This window comes from Perca flavescens, chromosome 13, assembly GCF_004354835.1.
Source record: "Perca flavescens isolate YP-PL-M2 chromosome 13, PFLA_1.0, whole genome shotgun sequence".
Classification (NCBI taxonomy): domain Eukaryota; kingdom Metazoa; phylum Chordata; class Actinopteri; order Perciformes; family Percidae; genus Perca; species Perca flavescens.
In genome coordinates, this window is record NC_041343.1 from 7,201,224 (window position 1) to 7,225,289 (window position 24,066).

At 40.5% G+C, this 24,066-nt stretch overlaps 1 protein-coding gene across 3 annotated transcripts; it reads left to right on the forward strand.

Annotated features, from left to right (window-relative positions):
* The first annotated feature begins 1,062 nt into the window (after positions 1–1,062).
* Positions 1,063–21,357, forward strand: map6a (microtubule-associated protein 6a). 3 transcript variants are annotated; one of them, XM_028595577.1, is made up of 5 exons: positions 1,063–1,197; positions 1,295–2,142; positions 18,197–18,410; positions 18,615–18,792; positions 19,152–21,357. In XM_028595577.1, exons 2-5 carry the CDS (start codon positions 1,433–1,435, stop codon positions 19,268–19,270), a joined length of 1,221 nt encoding a protein of 406 aa, XP_028451378.1. In that variant the 5' UTR covers positions 1,063–1,197; positions 1,295–1,432; the 3' UTR covers positions 19,271–21,357. The 3 variants fall into 3 exon arrangements, with proteins under 3 accessions (XP_028451378.1, XP_028451377.1, XP_028451379.1); XM_028595576.1 differs by having other exon boundaries at positions 1,063–2,142; XM_028595578.1 differs by having other exon boundaries at positions 1,063–2,142; positions 18,615–18,829; positions 19,152–19,253.
* Positions 21,358–24,066: the final 2,709 nt, after the last annotated feature.

Below are 24,066 nucleotides of genomic sequence, written 5' to 3' on the forward strand. Positions count from 1 at the left end.
CTTTGATTGCGTCTTCATAAACTGCCTTAATTACCACTAACAATAATAACACTTTGATCTTGAATGCTCAGTCAGTTAATGGTTTACCTCCACACGTGGACAAAAAAGAGTGAATGCAGTTCAATAAAAGGAAAACATCATGCCTTAAAGCCAAAGAGTGATTACTGCTTCTAAAAATGAGCTGTCACCCTTCATTATAAAAACGTCTATATAACGTGCTTGTCTGTCGGACGTCTTAGTCCAATGTGAAACAGGCCCTCAGGGTGTGGAATGAGTTGGCATTTTGCATGTGTTCTAGGCTATTTGCTGGCACAGGCTGCCCACATTGTCTCGGTCACAAAGGCAATTTTGTATGATTCAGTAGCTTACAATTACCAGTCTGGAGATTTGTATTTTTACAAAGTATATTTAACATAATTTAAATGAGATTACCTTCTTTATAGCTGCCTTCAAAAAAATAACTTCATATTTGGCTAATTATTAATGAAATTAAGTCCAATAGTGAATGGCAATCTTATCCTCCTTAATATTTTCTTTTTTTAACAGTATCATAATACTTCTTTATTCTTAGTAATAAAGAAGAAGAATTGTACATTGCCTCCTAAAAGATATTTCTTTTCTTTGTATTTAGGTTACATCAGGCAAGAACGTTTTTTTCATTTCTGATGTTTTATTGAATGTTAACAATAATAAAAAAACATTGACAAAAGCAGATCAAAGTGATGGCTGGACCACGTCGTCCCTCTTGAACCAATACGCAGTGTGCGTAAACATACATACGCCAAGTTTACCGTGTTCATCCGCCTTATATCGGAAATGAATGTTCACATTTCAAAATAAAAGCATCAGACCTAAGTGTTCGGCTACAGATAAGCGACGAGAAGAGAATGTGCCTATAATATAATAGCCTATTCATCTTTTTCGACATGCTTAGTTTTATTTTCTGCGTGTTTTTTTTTAATGACACTATTTTAAAAGAGCATCATTAGGGCTTTTAGGCTGCAGGTTAAGCCGGAAGTTCTTTCATATTCTCTCTGATTTGACTTGTAATTTCCTCCTCGGCGGCTCCAGCTCTGTGTCTCTGGGATGCTGAGCAGGAGGGCGGGGCTGTTTTTCGTTGCAGTGCCCTGCCGTGGAGTGATGTAGCAAGTAGCCTACGTACGGGACCGAGCAGGCACAGAGGGAAGCAGAGCACACGTCAGTACGGTTGTTTTTATAAAAATCGTTCAAATCTGTGTAGCCTCTTTCAGACGCAAAAATGGATTTACTGAGTAACCTAATCTAACGTCAACAGGGTTGGAGCCATCCGTGCTGTCTGATACACAGACATCTTGTTTCTCTCATATATCAGTTACCGGAGCGAAGAGACATATTTCTCTTCATTTTGGACCCGGTGCTAGTTGTACTGTAGTGGGGCTCTTTACGGCTCACCATGGCGTGGCCCTGTATCAGCAGGGCGTGCTGCATGGCCCGCTTCTGGAACCAGCTGGACAAGGCTGACATTGCGGTGCCTTTGGTCTTCACCAAGTACACGGACGCCTCTGAGATGCAGCACATCCAGCTGCAGCCGCCGCTCCACCCTCCCCAGGCCCGGGTCGCCATAGAAACACAGCCGCCTCGCGCAGAGAGCCGCACCGCGACAGCGGCACGGGCGCCGCGAAGGTGTGTCTCCGAAGAGCGCGTGTGTAGCTCTGTGATGCGCGAGGACTTTAAGCACTGGAACGTGCGACCCGAGCCGAGCTGTAAACCCAAGAACGAGTACCACGAACCGGAAACACCGTTCAACAGCAAGACCCAGTACCAGAAGGACTATAAACCCTGGCCCATCCCGAAAAGGCACGACCATCCCTGGATACCTAAACAGCCTCCCCCCACCTCCGCCGGCGATGACCGGGCTCCGGACCGGTCCAGGCACTCCAAACAGCTGGCGGATGCGGACAGCGGTGTGGAGAAGAGCGCTATTGCAGACAAGGTGCAGGAGAAAGACCTCCTGCAGGGGCAGGAGAGGAAAAAGAAGTCCAGTAAACAGGAGGGGCAGAAGAAAGTAGTCCTGAAGGTGGAGGGAGAGGGCAGAGGGAGGGCGGAGGCGGATGCTGTGAACAGGCAGATCAAAGAGGAGATCACAGGCGACAGCTCCTACAAGTGAGTAGGCCTACACTGGCCCGTGTATGGGGACTATGTGGAGGCCAGAGGCCTCAGGCATCCATCTAGGGTCATAGGGGTCAACATAGTATTATAGGCTTATTGTATAATTCATACTTTTATTCCTTCACTTAATCACTAAGAAACGTTATAATCAGAGGTTTTACATACCACAAACGCCTATCGACAAAAGGCACAACAATTCATCTGTTGTCAGGTAGTCTTGCTTTGCCAAACCATCGTTGTCAGGTTAAAAATATTTGGGTGGGGAGGGGGCCAGGGCTAACATTAATAACACACAAAAAAAAGCCCTCTTCAGAATTAGTAATATTTTCTTTGGACTAAAAGAAAAAGTCCAACACCCTCTCCACAATATTTTAAAGTTAAATAACACTATGATATGTAACGTTATCATTAATACCCTAAACGAAAAAAAAAAAAAAACATAATTTAAGGTGGGTTTACTCTAATTTAAATCTACATTTGATAATGAAATAATACTTTTCACATAGTCACCAAATTGGAGAAGTGGAATTGGCATTATAATATAATTTATGCATCCTGCAGACCTAATACTCCCGCTAGTCTTTACTTTTGAACCAAGAGCTGTCACTGTCACATTATTTGATGCATTTACATTTATTTTTACTTATTAAAATACCTATCCCTGCCCCTTTTCTGAATCCCCTTTGCCTCTAATAATTTGTATACAGTCCCTTATTAATTTATGTATAAACCATAAATAAATGGGGAGAAAATCTTTGTTAGTTGTTACATTGCTGGCCTGAGAAATGCAAACTTTTCCCACAATACAGGACTTAATTGGGACTTAATTATGGGTTAGTAATTTCTCACTTAACCAAAGGAAAACTGTTGTTCACAAACTAATTAAAAGCTTGTTTTCTTGAAACAAGGAAGTCAGAGCTACACACAGCATGAAACAAATGACAGATCAGTCAACAGAAGGTAGCCCAATTCAATTAAAAGAAAAGGTCAGGGTGGAGTTGACTGTTGATGTTTAGGTCCACGAGGCTAATCTCTGTCCTATTATGCAATGTTCCAGAGGATGATGGGACTGGTGGATGGATGAGCATCAAGTCACGCCCCTCACAGTCACTGTATGCATGTCTCTTGAGGATGTGCATTGACGTTATCTGTTGTACAGTATTTATGTTCTGGGAAGGTAGTTGATAGTGAGAGCGTGAGATGGTGTGATATATGAGATCCATATCACACGTGAACCTTGATTTTTGTATAGTTTTTGTTACTGCTGCTGTAATCTGGGGATTTAAGTGGATTTTAAGTGGATTGATTTAAGTGGATTCAGAGCTTTCAATGTTTTATTAATTTTCTTACCTCAGCAGAGTCATATCTCAGCATTTACTTTGAACTATACTCTAACCTGTAAAACATGTTATTTAATTCACTGTGTTCTAAAAAAAAGAAATGGTGCAAAAATGGTGCAAATTATTATATGCTGACACAGTGGTGTCACAGAGTGCAGCATTGGGTTGATACAGAAACCCTGGCTGAAGTGGGATTCGGCTGCCAGAAGTGACAACGCTGTGTGAGATCAGTGAGTGTGTCTTACAGCTGGTTGGTGCCTATTGCTGCCATGCCTGTATTGTTGAGCAGTCAGCAGGGTACCGCCCTGGGCACTTTCCCCCACATGGCATTAAATGGCTGCATTAACAAGCAGAAGCCCAGTCAACTCGCTGTCTTACTCTGCCAGCGAAGACTCAAAGCAGGTCAGCTGTGGGTTAATGTCATGGATAGTGTGCATACAGTTACACAGCATACACGGCACACACACGGCACACACACGGCACACACATACATACTGTATTCACATTCAAGAACCCTCTGCTTGCGTCAGGGTCTTGCATCACCCTGTCCGGTCAGATCGCTCTACATTGTCCCTGACATAAGAAACCCATTTTTATCTTTAGTTCAATTTCAATTTTAGTACCATTAAGTGCATGGATGGCAGGGAGCTGTGTCTCTAACTGGAGTTATAGGTTCTTGAGAATAAAACACATTTTGTCTTGTCAGCATTTAGAGATGTTTGAAGAATGTTTAAGGCAGATTGTAATCTTGAAACAGCTTGAGTTGAAGAGGATCCAAATGCATATAATTTTTATTTTAATCCTGTGTTGGAGTGATAATATTGTTTAAACTGTAAATACCGTATTGGTCCAAATAGTCTGAAAAAGTGGGGTCGTCTTGTAATCGGGGTCTAGACTTTCAGCTGTTCAAGTCGCAGAACATAAGGGACGTCACTCGTTTCAACAGCCAATTCGATCAGGAGAGACTTCTTTGCAATTATGAACATATTTATTTTACATACAACGTGTAAATGTACGAGTCTCTGGAGATTGGACTCCATCGAACCCAAATATCCTAAAGGGTTTAAGGAACCCAAACAAATCCCCTGATGGAGTCCAGACACTGGTGGTGGAGAATAAGTAGAGGAACCATCAACAGCCAAGCATAGATGAAACCCAGGTCCGAGGGCGTGACCACCGGTGGCAGAAGCACAGACAGTATATAATGGACCAATAGACTCTGTTGCTCTGGACGGAGACCAGTGAAGGCTATTAGAAGCACTTTTCCGGTGATCTCTTGCTTTACTGCGCAGCATCCAACTGACAGAGACAAGGTAAATGTGACGTGAGCAACGTGTCTGAAAGTTGTAAGTCTTCTGGTAGCTGTGCCAAGAGAAATCTCAATCATTTCCAATCTTACAGAGACGGAGAGTGTAGGTGTATGAAGGAGATAACATAAGCACAGGCTAATTATTGCTAACTAACATGCTAGTTAACATTAGTAATTAAACCTAAACAGCTAATGTAAGTCGAAACTGCCTGCGAGCTTCTCCTGTACTATACGGTAATTCCTCTACTGTGACACAATCGTTAGCTTATTTTTACAAAAACGTCTGCTACGGAGCCATAACGTGAGGTACAAGGTAATGGAGCCTTTTATACATTGTCGTGTTTCTTTAGAATTAAACAATGGACAAATAGAGTCTTTAAACGCTTCAGATGTAAAGTTATTCGCAGTCAAGTGACGTAAAAAAAAAATGGCGGTCAGTGTAATGCTAACAAGAGGTGATCACTTCGTAGCAACAAAATGGTGCCATCGGATGTTTGCGTTCTGAAGCGAAGCTTACCCCCTTGGGCAGAAGGGGAGGAGGCGGGACGCACTCTATTTCCTGAAACGACAACTGCCAACCGTGGAAGAGAGAGCAGATTTAAAGCAGGGTATCAAGCTGTGATAGGCTCGTCGACAAATGGCCGACCCTGATTGGTTTAACTAACAACGACACAGCTGCTCTGATTACTACTGACAAGTGACGTACCATGAAACAGCTGATCATTATGAGCGATGGAAAAGGTATATGAAGTCTTCCTTTAAGAATTTACGCTGAGCTTCATTAGAGAAGTTAGCTATAAACTATAGAAATAAAATTATCCATAATCCATTTTATTTTAATGTTACAAACAGCTGGTCGGAGCCTCAACGAGCGCCCGAAAGCACGGTAACGTTATATGGTGGAGAGAGATAGAGAGAGACTGAAGAGAGAGAGAGCCCAGCGGCGTTAGAACAAACCGTGACTCAGAGAAATAAAACATGTTTTCGCCGATTCATCACTAGAAGTGTAACTGTAGCAAGCATCTCACTATCACTAACGTAATCCACATTCATACATAGACGAAACAATGATATATCCAGCTACAAAAAGCTTGGAAGTCGGAAGTAGAACGGAAGTAGAACGAGGCATTGTCATGGAGATGATACACCGTCTAAAAATGCAAACAGCAAGAGAAAATCTTGACACTTTTATCTAAAAAAATACTGAAAATATTATTTTTATTTAAAAGATGTTAAAAATAACAGCCTACCTTGTTTTTATTGTTTTATCAATGTGATTTTATTAGAATTATTTTCAAACAAAATTTATTTTCTTTATGAAAACAATATTTGGCTTTTATAAAGTATTTTTCCAAAAAAAGGACCCAGCAAAGACCCTTGTGGTACCCCATATTTCCCCAAGGGAGGTCATTCTGAGACCATCAGAACAGATTGCCTGTCTACTGTCAGACAAATATGCATGAAAGCAAAGACATTCAAACCAAGACAGTGTAGTGTGTTAAGTAAAATTCAACGGTGAAAACAACAGAAAATCAGCTGATATATCGTTATCTGATTTCTTAAGATGAAATATAGGTATTTGCCTCAAACCTCCTGTCTCAGTTGGGCCATGGTTGTAGTAATGTGTAAGTGTAATTTTATTTAGTCAGTGCATACAGTATATAGACACTGTAGCAGGAAGCAACTTTCGTTAGAGATCCACATTAACTTTCTATTCAAAGCCAGCCCTCCATTTCAGCATTTTCAACCAACATCCTCCCAGTCACAAGCCCCATCCAGCCTTGATCTCGCCACCAACTCGCTGCATTATGTTTAAAATGTCATTGTTTGCATGAGAATAATTCATGAGCCTCAGACAGCAGCAGCTAAAGTCTTTGTTAGTGTTTTCCTTTTGCTACCAGCACTGTAAAAGACAGTGGCCATTCTTCATCTTGTCAGCATTATTTGTTCCATTATGCGATGCGTTTAAAAAAAAAAAAGACATACAAAGAGCAGATTGCGTGAAGAATTATCAAGAAAATTACAGAGAATGACAAATGAGGGTTTCATCGCCAAAAGTAAGGCAGGTAGTTCAGGTTCACTGAGTTCATGAAGGGAGAGAGAGCCTGAGGTATTCATTTTAAATTTGTATTTGTGTCACGTATCACAGCTAGACATTTTCCAGAGCAGCACAATCTCAGGAGTTTCTCCTTTTGATTTTCTTCTCTCATGTTTCTCATTTGGAAACATGGAATTCTCCCTCTCCCAGACAAAGATTTTCCATCAACTCAAAATGAGTTTGTATTTTATGTCATGTATACAGAACGTACAAAGTGCTCGTGGTGCCAGACAGTACACTGTAAAGAGGCCAAGGGATTCCGGTGGATTTAAAAATGATCCTCTTAGAAAGCCGCCAAAGCCTCATGTTTGAATTGACAAGCATTGCATGCAGAAACGCCCATTCTAAAATTTAAAAAAATGACTGCTTGTTATCTCACATTTCCCAGGCTAACTCATTTGCAGTAAAAATGTGCTTTGATTTTTCTGCTCCCTGAAAATAAAACCAGTGTGGTTAAGTTGTGTGAGATTTAAGTTGCCAAAAATGTAATACTAAAATGTCAGCTGATATCCAGTATTTATTTGTTGCATCAAATTCAGAGCTCTGTCAGCTAAAGCGATCTGTCTTATGTAACCAATGTAATCTGATTTATAATATCTGATTACAGTTAATTTCCTTGATTACAAGGAAATGTCTTCAGATTTGATTCTGGATTTGAATGAATTAATGTAACGTACTGCAACCTAGTTAAACCTGCACTTCTAACTAAACTCTGACCATTGTTAATTACCAAAATAAACTGGCTGTATCAATCTTAGAAAGAAACACAAATGCTAAAATCAACATTTTTGTTGTTGTTTTTATAGAACTTATAGAAATTGGCATTATTGTAAATTCTGTCAATACCAAGAATGCTTGGAAATGTTGTACGGGAGGCCAGTCTTTGTGTCCCAGTGAGAATCCCCTGTAATCCGTAGCTGCTTCCATTGAGCCAGTGCCTGAGACACTGCAGAGAGGCTGTGAGTTAGAGATGAGGCCAACTGGTCCCAGAGGAAGGAGGGAGTATTGACCAGAAGCCAGGCTCTCACCCGCTGACACACCAAGAAACACTGCTCGGAAGTAAAGCTACAGTACTGTGGCATGGGCAGATTGAATCCGGGAATACTGGGAGAGAAGCGGGCCAGCCCTTTATATCAGGCCAGCACTGGTGTAGGACTAGAGCCAGAGTCTCTGTGGTCACCATCAGTGAAAACTGCACAGACGTTTGTCTCAGCAGTGTTGATGCACAGATGTATTTATGGCTCCCACAATTACAATGTGCATTGTAACTCAATGTCACACTCTAAGGAAAATTCCATTGAACACTGCATCCTCAAATAGAGCATCCATTAGAGTTACAACTGTAACCAATTGATTCTTCGCTAAAATGGCAATTTCATCACAGTTGCCCCCAATATATCTATAATCTACTATCTATCTATATATTTATCTATCTATCTATCTATCTATCATCTATATCTATCTATCTGTTGATTAATTTTCTGTTGAATAATCAAATAATCGACTAATCGTTTCATCGCATACATAATGTACAGAATTGGAATTTATTTTGGTTGTGATTTAACGAAGAAGCACTCTTATTACAGTAATCCCTCAATGGGTAAATTGGATTTTTACATTTTTGTTGTTGTTACATTACACACTGGCCTGAAATACACACACATGCACACACAGGCCCCCATAGACATGCATTAACAGAGAGGTGTCAGAGTGAAGAGACTGCCATTTGGTGTTCGGTGCCTTGCTCAAAGGCACCCCGGCGGTGCACAGAAGGCGAACTGGCACCTCTCCAGCTACTAGTCCGTATTCCGTACATTCCGACCCTCCCATCCAGAATATAATATCTCAACAACTACTGGATGGATTGCCAAGAAACCTCATACAGACATTCATAGTTCCCAGAGGATGAATCCTACTGACTTTGTTCATCCGCTGACTTTGCCTCAGTTCTGCTTTTTAGTGAAATGTCTCAAAAAATCTGAGATGGATTGCTGTGAAATTTTAGACAAATATTCATGTTCCCCTCAGGATGAACTGTAAAAACTTTGATGATCTTTTAACTTTTCATCTAGTGACATCATCAGGTCAGAATTCTAATTTGTCCAATACTAATTTGGTTTATGATCAAATACTTGAAAAGTTAATGACATTCTCATTAGTCTCAGCTGTACTTTGTGTTTAGTGCTAATTTCTCAATGAGGATCCTTTACCTGACTACATTTGATTTGACGTATTTGCTCTACTCCTGGCTGGTTTTCTGTGGCCTGCTAATTACCTGTCATCAAACAAACATACACGGTTTCATCCCACAGTGCAGACATTTGCAGGCATTTGTTTTAATTCTTTTCTCTCACAACTGTCCCTTGGCGATTGTGCCATGTGCAGATTGTGCCATGTTAGAGCAGGGTTGTATGAAGCTCAGCAGTGCTGTACCCCCTGGCGGGGGTTCCACCCCTGTCAGTTGCCAGTGTTGGGTTGTAGTGACGAGGGCTTTCTCTGCACAGCCCCTCCACTGCAACGGGTCAGCAGGGTCACTCGTCCAAAGTAGCTTTAGTCACACAGCAAGAAATATCAGGCAGTATGATAGCATCGCCTGAGCCGCAGCGACTCACAGATCTAAACATCTTCCTAAATACCAAAGCAGGAAATAATGCAGAAAGAAAAGATAGTAATCGTAAGATACTTTTAATGTTATGTTTTGTAAATTTGTATCATCTCATGTAGCATTTTGATGTCTTTTTAAAGATCCTGTGACATGCTGATTTTTGGATGCTTTTATATAGACCTTAGTGGTCCCCTAATATTGTATCTGAAGTCTCTTTTATATAGACCTTAGTGGTCCCCTAATACTGTATCTGAAGTCTCTTTTATATAGACATTAGTGGTCCCCTAATATTGTATCTGAAGTCTCTTTTATATAAACCTTAGTGGTCCCCTAATACTGTATCTGAAGTCTCTTATATAGGCCTTAGTGGTCCCCTAATACTGTATCTGAAGTCTCTTTTATATAGACCTTAGTGGTCCCCTAATATTGTATCTGAAGTCTCTTTTATATAGACCTTAGTGGTCCCATAATACTGTATCTGAAGTCTCTTTTATATAGGTCTTAGTGGTCCCCTAATACTGTATCTGAAGTCTCTTTTATATAGACCTTAGTGGTACCATAATACTGTATCTGAAGTCTCTTTTATATAGGTCTTAGTGGTCCCCTAATACTGTATCTGAAGTCTCTTTTATATAGACCTTAGTGGTCCCCTAATACTGTATCTGAAGTCTCTTTTATATAGACCTTAGTGGTCCCCTAATACTGTATCTGAAGTCTCTTTTATATAGACATTAGTGGTCCCCTAATATTGTATCTGAAGTCTCTTTTATATAGACCTTAGTGGTCCCCTAATACTGTATCTGAAGTCTCTTATATAGGCCTTAGTGGTCCCCTAATACTGTATCTGAAGTCTCTTTTATATAGACCTTAGTGGTCCCCTAATATTGTATCTGAAGTCTCTTTTATATAGACCTTAGTGGTCCCATAATACTGTATCTGAAGTCTCTTTTATATAGGTCTTAGTGGTCCCCTAATACTGTATCTGAAGTCTCTTTTATATAGACCTTAGTGGTCCCCTAATACTGTATCTGAAGTCTCTTTTATATAGACCTTAGTGGTCCCCTAATACTGTATCTGAAGTCTCTTTTATATAGGCCTTAGTGGTCCCCTAATACTGTATCTGAAGTCTCTTTCCCGAAATTCAGCCTTGGTGCAGAATTACAGCCACTAGAGCCAGTCCCACAATGAGCTTTCCTTAGGATGTGCCATTTCAGGTGGAGGGTGGGGGTGTGGCAAATCAGAGAAAGGGGAGGTAACCTTTCCCCTTATGACCTCATAAGGAGAAGATTCCAGATTGGCCCATCTGAGTTTTCATTTTCTCAAAGGCAGAGCAGGATACCCAGGGCTCGGTTTACACCTATCACCATTTCTAGCCACTGGGGGACCATAGGCAGGCTGGGGGAACTCACAGTAATGTTGAAAAACCTCATAAAGTGACATTTTCATGCCATGGGACCTTTAATAGATATTTCAGAATTAGTTGTTAATTAGATATTGGATTATTCATGAAGATGTGACTGGACTGTGGCGGTGTGATGATACAGTAGATGCTATCGGACACCTCAAACAGGACTTTTTTTTAAACATAAAGCAGGACTATTCTAAATTGTACAAGTATGAATCCTTAAATCCTAGTCTCTGATGTTCACCACTTTAAATTGCTTCTGTATCCCAGGGAACTGCTGAAACACTTCTGCTGAAGAGGAGCACTTACATTGAGGTGCCATTGTTTTAGGTACATGGTGAAACGCAATCCAATACAATAGCCCTTCAATAAATACTACATTGAGTTGCATTACAGCTGACATGATTAGTCAATTAGTTGATCTGCCGATCAACAGAAAATATAAATAATAAAATAATTATAATAAATATAAAGAGATGAAAACTTAAGTAAATATATTTATTTTTTGCCCATAGGTTAAAATGAAAGATATTTTCTAAACAGTATTTTTTGAAAATGTTGTTGGAGTATTGCATGTTTTGTATATGTACAAAACAGTCACACACTGTACATCAAGAAACCTGTATATAAGGAAACCAGGTAGAGCTGGGCGATTTGTTTCCCTAAAAAAATCTGATTTTTTTTATAAAAAACTCGATTTACGATTCAAGTCGATTCCCCCCCTTACATTTAAAACAAAATAACTGTGAACTGTAAATATATTTTAAAAATATATATTTATTGTATTAATTATATTTAATTAAAGTGCATCAACATGAACAAAATTGCATAGGCAAACCCTTTCACTAACTGAAAAGTCAATGTGCAACAAAGATTGTTAAACATCCAAATTATTTATACTGTATTTGGATTGAAAAAAAATCAAAAAAATAGATTTTTTGAAAATATGAATCGATTTGACCTACCAACTCGATTTTTAAATCAAATTGATTTTTTTCCCAGCCCTAAAACCAGGATAAAAAAAAAAAACCTTAGACATTGTGATGCAATAGAGCTGGCAAGATGAAGAAACATGAACAAGATAAAATAATATACAGTCACAATAAAAAACATCAATAAAACTAGAAGGGCCTTATTACCTCCTTGGCAGAAGTAATAAGGAGGTAATAAGTTAATGTTATAAAAACTTAAAGATGCATTTTTGCAAGTCTCTTGGTGTAAAACCTTCCATGAAATGAAACACACTTGGGTAACACTTTACTTGAAGGTATCGACATAAGCGTGACATGACACTGACCAAGACAACTTGTGGTAATGTCACTTTGATTAATGTCAAGTTGTCATAATCAAGACAACCCAAACAATGTCAACTTGTCATGACAAAAACCGTATGACACTTAATGACAGAAGTCATAAACGTTTATGACTTGTTTATAATGTTTATGACACGTTCATGACAGTGTCATGTCATAGTTATGTCAGTGTCATGTCACGATTATGTCGATACCTTCAAGTAAAGTGTTACCCAAACTCGTTTTAAAAACTCTCTGGATGTATACAGTGAGCTTTTGCTTCCTGCCACAGGTAAAAGCAGTCAAACTAAAAGGTATGTTTAGTACCTCAGTGTCTGTACGTGCTTTACAGTCTCAGTGAACTGCAAAGTGTCACTGTTGACCAGTAATATGCATGTTGTGCATATGTGTTGCAATAGCTGCGACATGACGCCCGCTGAACCAAGGATGTTTTTTCAACGCTAATTTTTAAAGTACCAAGTGCACACTGACCTCAGAGACACAGGCTTTATTGTTACACAGTCATGTGTTCATGAATAGCAGCAATGTTACAGTGCAGACAGGTTTTACACTGTGCACTCACAATCTGCCTCTTTCTCTGTCTTTCTCTCTCTCTCACACACACACACACACACTGTGGTGTCAAGTAAGTGCTTTAGACCCTTGGCCTTAAACATTGTTACATAACTTGTCCTTGCATTGTGTCTTCTTGGCCCAATCGAGCATTGAAAATGGACTTCAGTCTTGTTATGTAATCGCTCTTTGTGTGATTTCCACCTCTCCTCTGTATTCAACAGCCTTTCTATCATAAATAGTTTGCTTTTCATATTATGGTAAAATGACATTTTACGCCTCAGTTTAGTTAAATACATCAACAGCTTAAATGTTAGCGCCTGTAAGTTAATTTAAGATTAATGGGAACTAATTATAGGCTGATAGTTATGAAGATAAGATGTTAAGGTTATAATTTGTAAATGTCAGTTGTCTTTATAGATATTCTGTTGACAGTTTAACAAAGGTTAGATGAAATACTTGAGTAACTTCTGTAACATATCTAGGGCTGCTCCTTCTTAGTCGATTAGTCGACTAATCGGTCGTTTTGGTCTTAGTCAACTTAGATTTCTTTAGTAAATTAGTCATGTTTTATGCTTTTTTCATGCTGAATGACTTATTTCCAAGAAACGTACGAGCACATATTTGGTAAACACAAGAATTAAAGTGGCCCTTTTGCATGACTCTTTGCGGAGAAACTCAGATTTACAGATCTGTTGATTAAATCAACTAATCGATTAGTCGATACAATTGAATGAGTGTCGACTAAGAATTTCTTCAATCGAGCACAGCCCTAAACATATCATGAACTCTATATTTTTATCAATTGTATTTTTGGTGACTCTTTGACATTTCCCCTTGCATCGTCATCAGGTCAACATTTTAAATTGTCCAATACTATTTTGTTGATGGCCAACAACCTGCAAAACTAAATACATACCCATCAGCCTCAGCTGTACCTTGTGTTTAGGGTAGGGCTGGGCAATATTATATCAATATTATATCGATATTGTGATATGAGACCAGATACTATCTTAGATTTTGGATATCTTAATATAGTGATATGACATAAGTGTTGTCTTTTACTGATTTTAAAGGCTGCATTACAGTAAAATTATGTACTTTTCTGAACTTACCAGACTGTTCTAGCTGTTCTATTATTTGCCTTTTCCCCACTTAGACATTATGTCCACATTATTATCTAAAATCTAAGTGTGAAGATATTTTGTTAGAGCACCAATTGTCAACCCTAGAATATTGCCACAATATCGATATTGAGGTATTTGGTCAAGAATATCGTGATATCTGATTTTCTCCATATTGCCCAGCCCTAGTTTAGGGCTAATTAGCGCCATGTTAGCATGCTAGCACGCTAAACTACTGTAAGTTGGTGAACGTGGTAAACGTTATACCTGGTTAGCATCAACATATTGGCGTTGTCACTGTGAGCACGTTGCAGACTTTAGCTAACCCTAACCCTTAGTTAGTTCAAAGCACAGCTGTGCTTACATACAGAGCTGCTATGGCTGTAGACTCCCAATCTGAGTTAGTTTACTTAGTTATGTCCAGTGTTATATTCACCAGTGGTACTAACATACGTATGACTAAAGACAACATCCACACAATTATAAACCACTGAGAAAAAGATGAGCTTTATAAATCCTGTTATCGTTATCACTCCTGCATGCTGTCCCATGACAACCCACCACAAAAAGATATGAGGTCAGAGCCCAGCATTCACACTGGGATGCAAATCTAACAACCCCTTTCTTAATGTAATACATTAAAAGATGTTAAATCAATGCACCTGTCCCTGAAACATACATTACATTAAACAGGTCCCCATGGTCTCCACAGCAGTCTTCCCTTAGCTGCCATTTATTGATTTGTTGTCTTTTCATATGACTTGGGCAGCGGGCTTATAAATTGCTCTAATGAGGCTCTAGTCCAGCAGCCTGGCCTTGTCTGCATTTCTGGTGTTGCCACAGGCAACGGAGACTTTTCACTGAACCTGGCTATTCCCATGTGGCCCTGAAGTGCTTGTGCTGACTTGTGCTGCTGTAGGGGAAATGTATGTGTTCGTGACTGCACTGGAGCCACAGGGGAGAACAGATAGGTGTCATCTGAGTGGCCTAAAACACAGAGCTGTCTATTTTCCCTTTGTAATTAGCTACAGCAATACAGTATCCTACTGCAGGAGAGGCAAGACAACATAAAAACGATTTTAATGTTGTGTATGAGGGCGATCAGCTGGGCAACTTTTGCGATGTGTATAGGAGCACATACGTTCCCTTTTCTTTAACATAGCCTACATTTGAACTGTTTTATAATAATAATAATACATTTTATTTTCTCGGCACTCAAGGACACCGTACAGGGAAACATAAGACATTTAAATGCAGCAAAAAATAAAAATAAAAACAACAATAGAAACAACGGAAAGAGGCAGAGCAATTGACATAAAGTGGAATAGGCAGTTTTAAACAGATGTGTTTTGAGTTGCAATTTGAAATGGGGGAGTGAATCGATGTTTCTGAGTTGGGGTGCTAATGAATTCCAGAGACGGGGAGCAGAGCGGCTGAATGCTCTGCTCCCCTTGGTGGTGAGATGGGCGGAGGGGACAGACTGGTGTATGGAGGAAGAGGATCTGAGGGAGCGGGAGGGAGTGGGGACCTGGAGGAGATCAGACAAATATGGGGGGGGGGGGGGTGGTCGAGGTTGTGGACGGCGTTGTAAACAGGAGGACTTTGAACTGGATACGGAACTGGACCGGGAGCCAGTGGAGCTGTTGGGAGGACAGGACTGATGTGGTGGATGGAGGGGGGTTCGGGTTACGATGCGGGCAGCTGAATTCTGGACCAGAATATTATTATTATATAATTTATGTTACTATTAGACAAGTCATTTGGGGTTACATGCTGATGTTTTCCATTGTTCCATTTTCTATAGATGCATGCATTGGTGCAAATAAAACTCTTTTTATAAAACTAAATAAAAAGAAATCAAAGTTGTTGTTAGTTGTCCCCTAATACTGTATCTGAAGTCTCTTTTATATAGGCCTTAGTGGTCCCCTAATACTGTATCTGAAGTCTCTTTTATATAGACCTTAGTGGTCCCCTAATACTGTATCTGAAGTCTCTTTTATATAGACCTTAGTGGTCCCCTAATACTGTATCTGACGTCTCTTTTATATAGGCCTTAGTGGTCCCCTAGTACTGTATCTGAAGTCTCTTTTATATAGACCTTAGTGGTCCCCTAATACTGTATCTGAAGTCTCTTTTATATAGGCCTTAGTGGTCCTCTAATACTGTATCTGAAGTATCTTTTATATAGGCCTTAGTGGTCCCCTAATACTGTATCTGAAGTCTCTTTTATATAGACCTTAGTGGTCCCCTAATACTGTATCTGAAGTCTCTTTTATATAGGCCTTAGTGGTCCCCTAATGTTGTATCTGAAGTCTCTTTTATATAGACCTTAGTGGTCCCCTAATACTGTATCTGAAGTCTCTTTTATATAGACCTTAGTGGTCCCCTAATACTGTATCTGAAGTCTCTTTTATATAGACCTTAGTGGTCCCCTAATACTGTATCTGAAGTCTCTTTTATATAGACCTTAGTGGTCCCCTAATACTGTATCTGAAGTCTCTTTTATATAGACCTTAGTGGTCCTCTAATACTGTATCTGAAGTCTCTTTTATATAGGCCTTAGTGGTCCCCTAATACTGTATCTGAAGTCTCTTTTATATAGGCCTTAGTGGTCCCCTAATACTGTATCTGAAGTCTCTTTCCCGAAATTCAGCCTTGGTGCAGAATTACAGCCACTAGAGCCAGTCCCACAATGAGCTTTCCTTAGAATGTGCCATTTCAGGTGGAGGGTGGGGGTGTGGCAAATCAGAGAAAGGGGAGGTAACCTTTCCCCTTATGACCTCATAAGGAGAAGATTCCAGATTGGCCCATCTGAGCTTTCATTTTCTCAAAAGGCAGAGCAGGATACCCAGGGCTCGGTTTACACCTATCACCATTTCTAGCCACTGGGGGACCATAGGCAGGCTGGGGGAACTCACAGTAATGTTGAAAAACCTCATAAAGTGACATTTTCATGCCATGGGACCTTTAATAGATATATTTCAGAATTAGTTGTTAATTAGATATTGGATTATTCATGAAGATGTGACTGGACTGTGGCGGTGTGATGATACAGTAGATGCTATCGGACACCTCAAACAGGACTTTTTTTTAACCCCTTGACGCCTGAATTTATTCACAATTATATAAACAAAATATTATGTGTGTTTCTGGCTCCAAGCTGATGCTAAATTAAGTTGAGATTGTTAATTTGTCTATAGCATATGGAATAGATATAAATTTAAGTAGGATGCAAATTAGCGACAACAGGCATTATGGTAAAATTCTTTACAAAATGGTAAAATTAATGAAACACATAGTAGATTTCATTCATGTCACAAAGTTGTTAGAACTTCTAAACTGTAAATGACAAATACATGGATCTTGACAACGGCAAGAAAGAAAACACTCTCCTACTCCCTAACATTGACACTAGTTTCTTTAGGGTTAGGGGTAGGGTTAGGTTTAGGGGTAGGATTAGGTTTAGGGTTAGGGTTAGGGTTAATTTCGCTATTGTTAATTTGTCTATAGCAAAAAAACAAAAAACAGGAGTAAATAAAAAGAAATCCAAGGTTCATACTAATTTTAGCCTACAGTCATGACCAGGTAGCCAGATGGAATAGAAGCTTCCTTTCTCAGATATCAGGGTCCTGCAGATTTCGGTTCTCTAAAGCGTCCTCTGATGACCTTTCTAAAGCTTAACAAGGCAAGCAGTAAGGCATGTTTCAGCTTTATCTCTTTTCCACAATAATAATCCATTTTTGTTCACGAAAGCTTTCTAGTGTCTTCTGTTAGGAGAATTACAGTAGTTTTCTTCTTTTAAAACAATCATACAAGCTGTAGCTCAAACAAACAGTCGATTGATAGATAGAAAAATAATCTGCAACTGTAGCAGACTGGATGAACTGCACGGTGTCGGGACTGTTGGTATTGGCAGTGGTAGAAGAAGTACTCAAAACCTTTTTTTTTCTGAAGTAAAACTTTCACAAACAAACAATTAATAGTAAAACTATTGATAGCACACAGTCCTGAATTCAAATGTTTACTTTGAGTAAAATCAGAGGCATTATATCAGTAAAATGTACACATTCACTTTACCTCTGTTCAAGGTGGAGCTTTCAACTCTAATATGATGCTTGGTAGTTTAATAAATAATAATACATCATATATTCATTTGTGGTATTTTGTGAGTCAAATCTGCAACTACAGCAATTACAGCAACAGTCTCACCTGCGCACTGTTATGACTCTTTATTAATAATGGTTATTAATGGGTTTTAAAGCTATGCATTTTCTCATGATAGCTGTCTTTCTTTTCACACAGTACTGAGTACAAGGCTTACAGAGACGTGAAGCCAGCGAAGATGATCCGGGCCACGTCCCAGTACCTGCCCCCAGCTGAGAGGCCCAGTCTAGAGACCAGCTACAGTGCTACCTTCAAGGGCCAAGCTCCGCTGCGCCCTGCTGACAACAAGGTCGTGGATAGGAGGAGGATACGCAGTTTGTACAGCGAGCCTTACATAGACCCCATCAACCAAGTGAGAACGCAATTTTCTTACTTTGTAGTTTGGTTTAATATGAATTTAAAAAGAGGGGGTAGCTAAAAAATAATCTTAATATTACCGTAATGTGAAATGATTGCCATGCTCATCTCATTGCACAGCACAGTTGTAGAAATGACTAGCCATTCATTTGAAGCATTTCAGCTCAGGAATCTCATTTCCGCTGTCCGACATCTTTAGGTTGACAGGTATAGTGTCCTTCGCTCTAAACCCAAAAGGCCTGGAGCCTGGGCGGCAGGCCAGGCCAAGCCCGTGAAGAAAGCCAAAGATAAGCAGAGCGCCGCGCTGAGGGGATCCAAGAAGACAACCTCGGAGAAGCAGCCCGAGAACCGGCCAGCGGCAGGGGACAAGGAGAAAAGTAAAGAGATGAACAACAAACTGGCTGAGGCAAAAGAGTAAAAATCATTTAGCACTACTTCTCCTTTTATTTCTTATTTCTTTGGGGGGGGAAAAAAACAAACACAGAGGCTGCAAAATCAATTAATGTTCTCTTCTTTATTCTCATCTTTACTTCATTCTGTTGTTTCCCTCTGTTTCCCCTACACTATCTTTCTTCTCGTCTTTGTTCAGTCTCCCAGTATCCACTCATTTTCTTCTCTGTCCACTTCCACTACCTCTCGGCTACATTTGTACAATAATAATTAATACTAATAATACTAATAAGATGTTGGGGTTTAGACATGACATGCATTGCTCCTCCCACCTCATGCTATATAGATCGCTATGCTAACGAGTGGGCGGAAGCATCCTATCCTCCGCCATTTGGTTGCCACCCACCACCCCCACTCTGCTCGCCTCCATCTCCAGGTTGCCATGGCTACGGGCTGCCTGGCTAGGCAATGGATGGCTTTCGTTGCATGGGCCCAGCGACAAGCAATTCTGACGGTTTGGCTTTGATCAACTGTGCGGATTGCTTTGTTGAGTTTATCAAGGATTTATTAGAATTTTTCTTTCTTTTTTTTTTTTTTTTTATGGGAGAAAAGATAATCAAATTGGCACTTTGGATATGATTTCTGCACTTGCTAAATTAACAACAAATCTGAAAATCTTTGATAAACGTCCCGCTTGGTAAGCCATGACTGTGACTGTGAGTCTGATCCACAGCTTGTTTTGTACCTGCTCTGTCATCTCTGCTACTGGTCTCTGTTCGCAGGACTCAACATCACAACGCTTTGTCCAATGTGATTTTGTAATCCAATGTCCCATTTTGAACTGAACTCTGTTGTAGGTTGCACAAAATTGTCATCCGTTCATGTGAAGAAACACACCATTCTCCCATTCCTTTCACGTGAAGCCCATTCATACATTTGTATCTAAGTTCACTCAAGGCCATTTTGTAACACCCAATTTGTTGCCAACAAACCCTCGGGGTCACACTAAACTGATAAAACAGACAATGCTCTTGTGCAGTCGTATTGACATTTCACATTAAAGTAACAACCTTTCTCAGAATCAGAGTCAGTGGAGCTGGAAAGTGTTGTGTTGAGTGGTTCGGGTTGTGTCTGCCAAGCACACAGCGTGCAGAGCTGTCAATCTCAATCGCCCACATCTCAGCGTAATCACCTCTAATGTAGTCTTCATCTACGAGACTGATCCCTGGGCAAAGCTCCGCAGCAGTTATGCAATCACAGTAGTACGCACACAAACACACACCTCCTTGTGGCTTTTTTTTTTTTAAATGCACTCTGCTGAGGGTGACCGTAACCAATATGATCAGACTGCCATGGGACGATAGCAGACAGCTCATATTGCCGCTTAATAGCACTTTTCATATAACCTTTAAAGAGGGAGCTGTATGGATGTCGCACAGCTTCACGTTCCGAATAAATCATCAACAATTCACTGCCATGTGTTCCATTGGTTTGCAAGGCTACAATGTTTGACCTCATTTTGTTTGTAACTAATACGTTGTATCTGTTAATATTTTATTTTAACACTCATGCCAATGATGGCACAGTGATGTGATGATAAGTGTAACTGCTTCTGTTTTTGGACTCCAATGTTCATCACTCTCCATGCTGTTGTATTTGTTTTTACCAAAATTCCAAAAGTATGAAAAGTATGTTGGTGTGATGAAGTTTAGTGTATTTAAAAAAAAAAAAAAAAATGTTGATTCAACACTGGATTTACTTTTGCTTTGTCTGGCAAGTTCAACATGGTGGTGCTGCGTTTGTGTGTAAGAGGTGTATAGCAAGACATACCAAAACAAGTTGTAAAGCCTCCATTTATGAATTCTGGTTTAACCCAAATTTTCTCTGTGAGATGTGTTGAAGAAAAGGGGAACACATATATTATAGCAGGGCTACATGTTGGCTGAGTCTGAACTTGGTCCTTAGCATCCAGCTGCTTTCACTCAGTCTTAGCATACTGTATAGAGAGAGAGAGAGAGATCCTTTTTTCTTTGTTTTTGGATTAGAAGAGCACTGCTCAGTCTTGTCATGGGTCAACCCATCATTGTGCTCCACCCCCCCCCCACACACACACACCTTAATGTTCTCATTAGCTCTGCTTCTCAGCATCCTTCCCTCCATTCTGAGTGGACGGCTGCACCATCTCTATATTCTGGGGTGTCTGAGACATCAACCATCACCGCTACCACCATGTCTATCCAAACTGAGCACGGGGGCCCCATCGGGGATGAGGGACTGACTCATTAGCATTCTGCAGCCTTTAGTTGTGGGGACGCTTTGTCATGTAACACACGGGAGGGGGCTTGTAGGGGCAGTAAATGTAAAACAGTTGTCAGCGCAGCACACACACCCTGTGCTATCTTTGTGATTATTGGGCAAATAAGGATAGAAAGTATGGTAAAGAAAGTTATGTCTTGGGCAACAACAAAAAAATTGACTGTGACGTGCTTGTGTTTCTATCTGCTTGCTCATATTTAATGAAACATTACAAATAAATGCAAAAAGCAGAAATAGCAGTGTCTTCTTGCTTTTTCTTTTTTTTTTGTTAAGACGAATGGTCAAAGATTAGCGGTTGCAGGTATCCCTCAGTGTTTCTCCAGTCCCAGTCTTTGTCCTTGTGAGACATTGAATAAATCCACATGGAAGAGAATATTTGCTCTCAAAACTTCTTTCTGTGCTTTCTCCAAGACTGCGCCACATTCTGGCATGAGCTCTGACATCCTCTCCAGGCCGTGCATGTTGCCCTTACGTGAGAACGGAAGAATATATTATTCTTGCATCATGTCTCTAATATATTCGAAGAACTTATCCGACTTATAGAGCAACATGCATTTCAAAGGATGTCCAGAAACTTATTCCAGAATAAAATGCCATGTGCTTCTTCTAGCAAAGTACACACCAAAAAAAAAATCCTCTTTTATGCAAAAACACCCACAAATGTGTGATATTACATTTGCTGAGATCATATTGTTCTTTCTCATACTTGTGCTGTGTCCAATTTGTCGTGTGCTAATGAGTGACATTCTGATTCATTTGAAGGGTTGTGCTAAAACAGTACCACTACATACAACTCTGCCAGCCAATCCGAGATATTGGCTGGGTGCAGACTCTAAAGCAACACCTGTGGGGCTGTGCACTACCCAACCCAAGGTAATCAATCACAAGAGCAGTGAAAGGAAACAGACCACGAGCCACAAATGCCACTCATTGCCATCCATACATGCTCATGGAGATGTGATTTACTTTATGTTTTCTATGGCTACATCTACACTACTACTTTTCGGTTTAAAAACGAGTATCTTTTGCTATGTTTACGCCTCACATCCGCAATAATCCGCCGTGTCCGAGCCCCTCAAACGGAGACATTTGGAAACACGGCTGCTCCCGTTTTCTTTTGAATATTCCGGGGTTGCTTTGTAGTCTGGACGGGCAGACACAGAGGCCTTTGGAAACGACGGACCTTTCAGTAACAGTTACACCTCGCCGTCGGTCCAAGCTAATACATCCCTGCTCTTACTTTTCACCATTGATGTTCTTTCTTCAAAGTATTTTTTTTATTTCTTAACTTATACGTCCATGATTTTGAACGTCAGAGTAACATCAGACAATCTGCTTCGTGTTTACACCGGCACGCGCATGCCATGGCTGTATTAAAAGAACCGGTACAGCGTTCGAGGAAGCGCCTCGTTCATTCCTATGAGAGTTGCTCAGTTGCCAAAAAAAAGTTCCTAAGCTTTAGGGTTTATTTCCGTGATATGCGACCCACTGAATATGCACAGTTGCGTTTCTCCCACCGGCCCTGCCCGCGAGTTCCCACTCGGCCCATGGACTTTACATTGTGGTGATGTCAAAGCTTTTTAAATCGCTTTTCTCGGTAAGAAGAGGTTTTTTTCAAATATAAAAAGTCCATGGATTTAAAAGAGTCCTAACCGACCTTGTTTGTAGTTCGAGGTGTTCTGGCAGCAGTTTTACAGACAACTCTTTTACAATGGTGGCCTACGAGGAAAAAAACCTTTCTGGGTTGCAGGGGGGGATTTCATTGTGGCCACAGGGGGAAAAAAAATGGCAAAAGGCTGAGCGCTGATCCTGGGGGACTGTCCTGTGCCCGGTGTATGTGAATGGCCACGTGATATGCGTCGCCAGACGCGTTAATATAGACGGAGATTAGTTCTGCTACTGGAGATAAAACTCTTGTGTGCACAGAAAATCGTTTTTGTCTCAAAACGCTGCTTAAACATTAAAACGTAGTAGTGTAGATGTAGCCTATGACAGTGGCACAGTTTTGTTTCACCACATTATCTCTGGTCTACTCTCCAGGTCATAGCCCGTCTGTATATTTCTCTTCCATATGGACACTCAAGTAGAGTCGGGGAGGGTGAATGGGGCTGTCTGACTGACTGCTGTCACATGCTACATGTAAGGGGCGTATTCCTAAGGAGGCCCCAGGTTTAGTCCAGACATCTCCACCCATCCTTGAACCTCTGTCAGCCGCTGCGATTGCACCCACTCCTCGTGGTTAAAAACAATCTGCATGAGCGTTGAACTACCCACCCAGACGGGAGAGTGGAGATCTTCATTTCCATTCATTAACGAGGCAGATCACTCATGTTTGGAAGGGGCACTTTGGTATTTTTAAACCTGGACCCTATTTTCCCATGTTTTAGTGTCTTAAGTGTGACTAATGGGGAAAACAATTTTTGAAATTGGTCCAGTATTGAGTGAGAGCCCTGCAGCCGCAAACCGGGCTGCAATGTAATCAATGTAATCCTATATTTTTTTGCCACTGACAGGCTGAGATTGTAATTATAAGAGTCTGACTTGCGATGCCCATTTGGTGTCATTTGAGTGTTTTTGCGGTCTACCTTGTGGAGGTGTGTCCTAACTTGTGCCTCCTGTTTGCCGGTTACTAATGAGAGTAACTCAGCTCACCTGGGTCTGGTGTGCTGGGGCTTCTTGAGCTGCAGTATCATCTGGCTCTCCCCGCTGTCTCCACGGACACACCCAGGCTTGGTTATGTGAGGTTGTCCTCGGTTTGCCTTTACACTTCACAGCACCAACACACACTCACCCACGCACACCCTACGCCACTGACTCCACTGATTTCCACATTCCTCTTTGTTATGACCATTTGAGCCAGGTCATGACAAGTGGTGGAGACGACACCATGTTAAACGTTTAAACAATATTTTATTGAACCAAATTGACTATATGATGGGATGTGG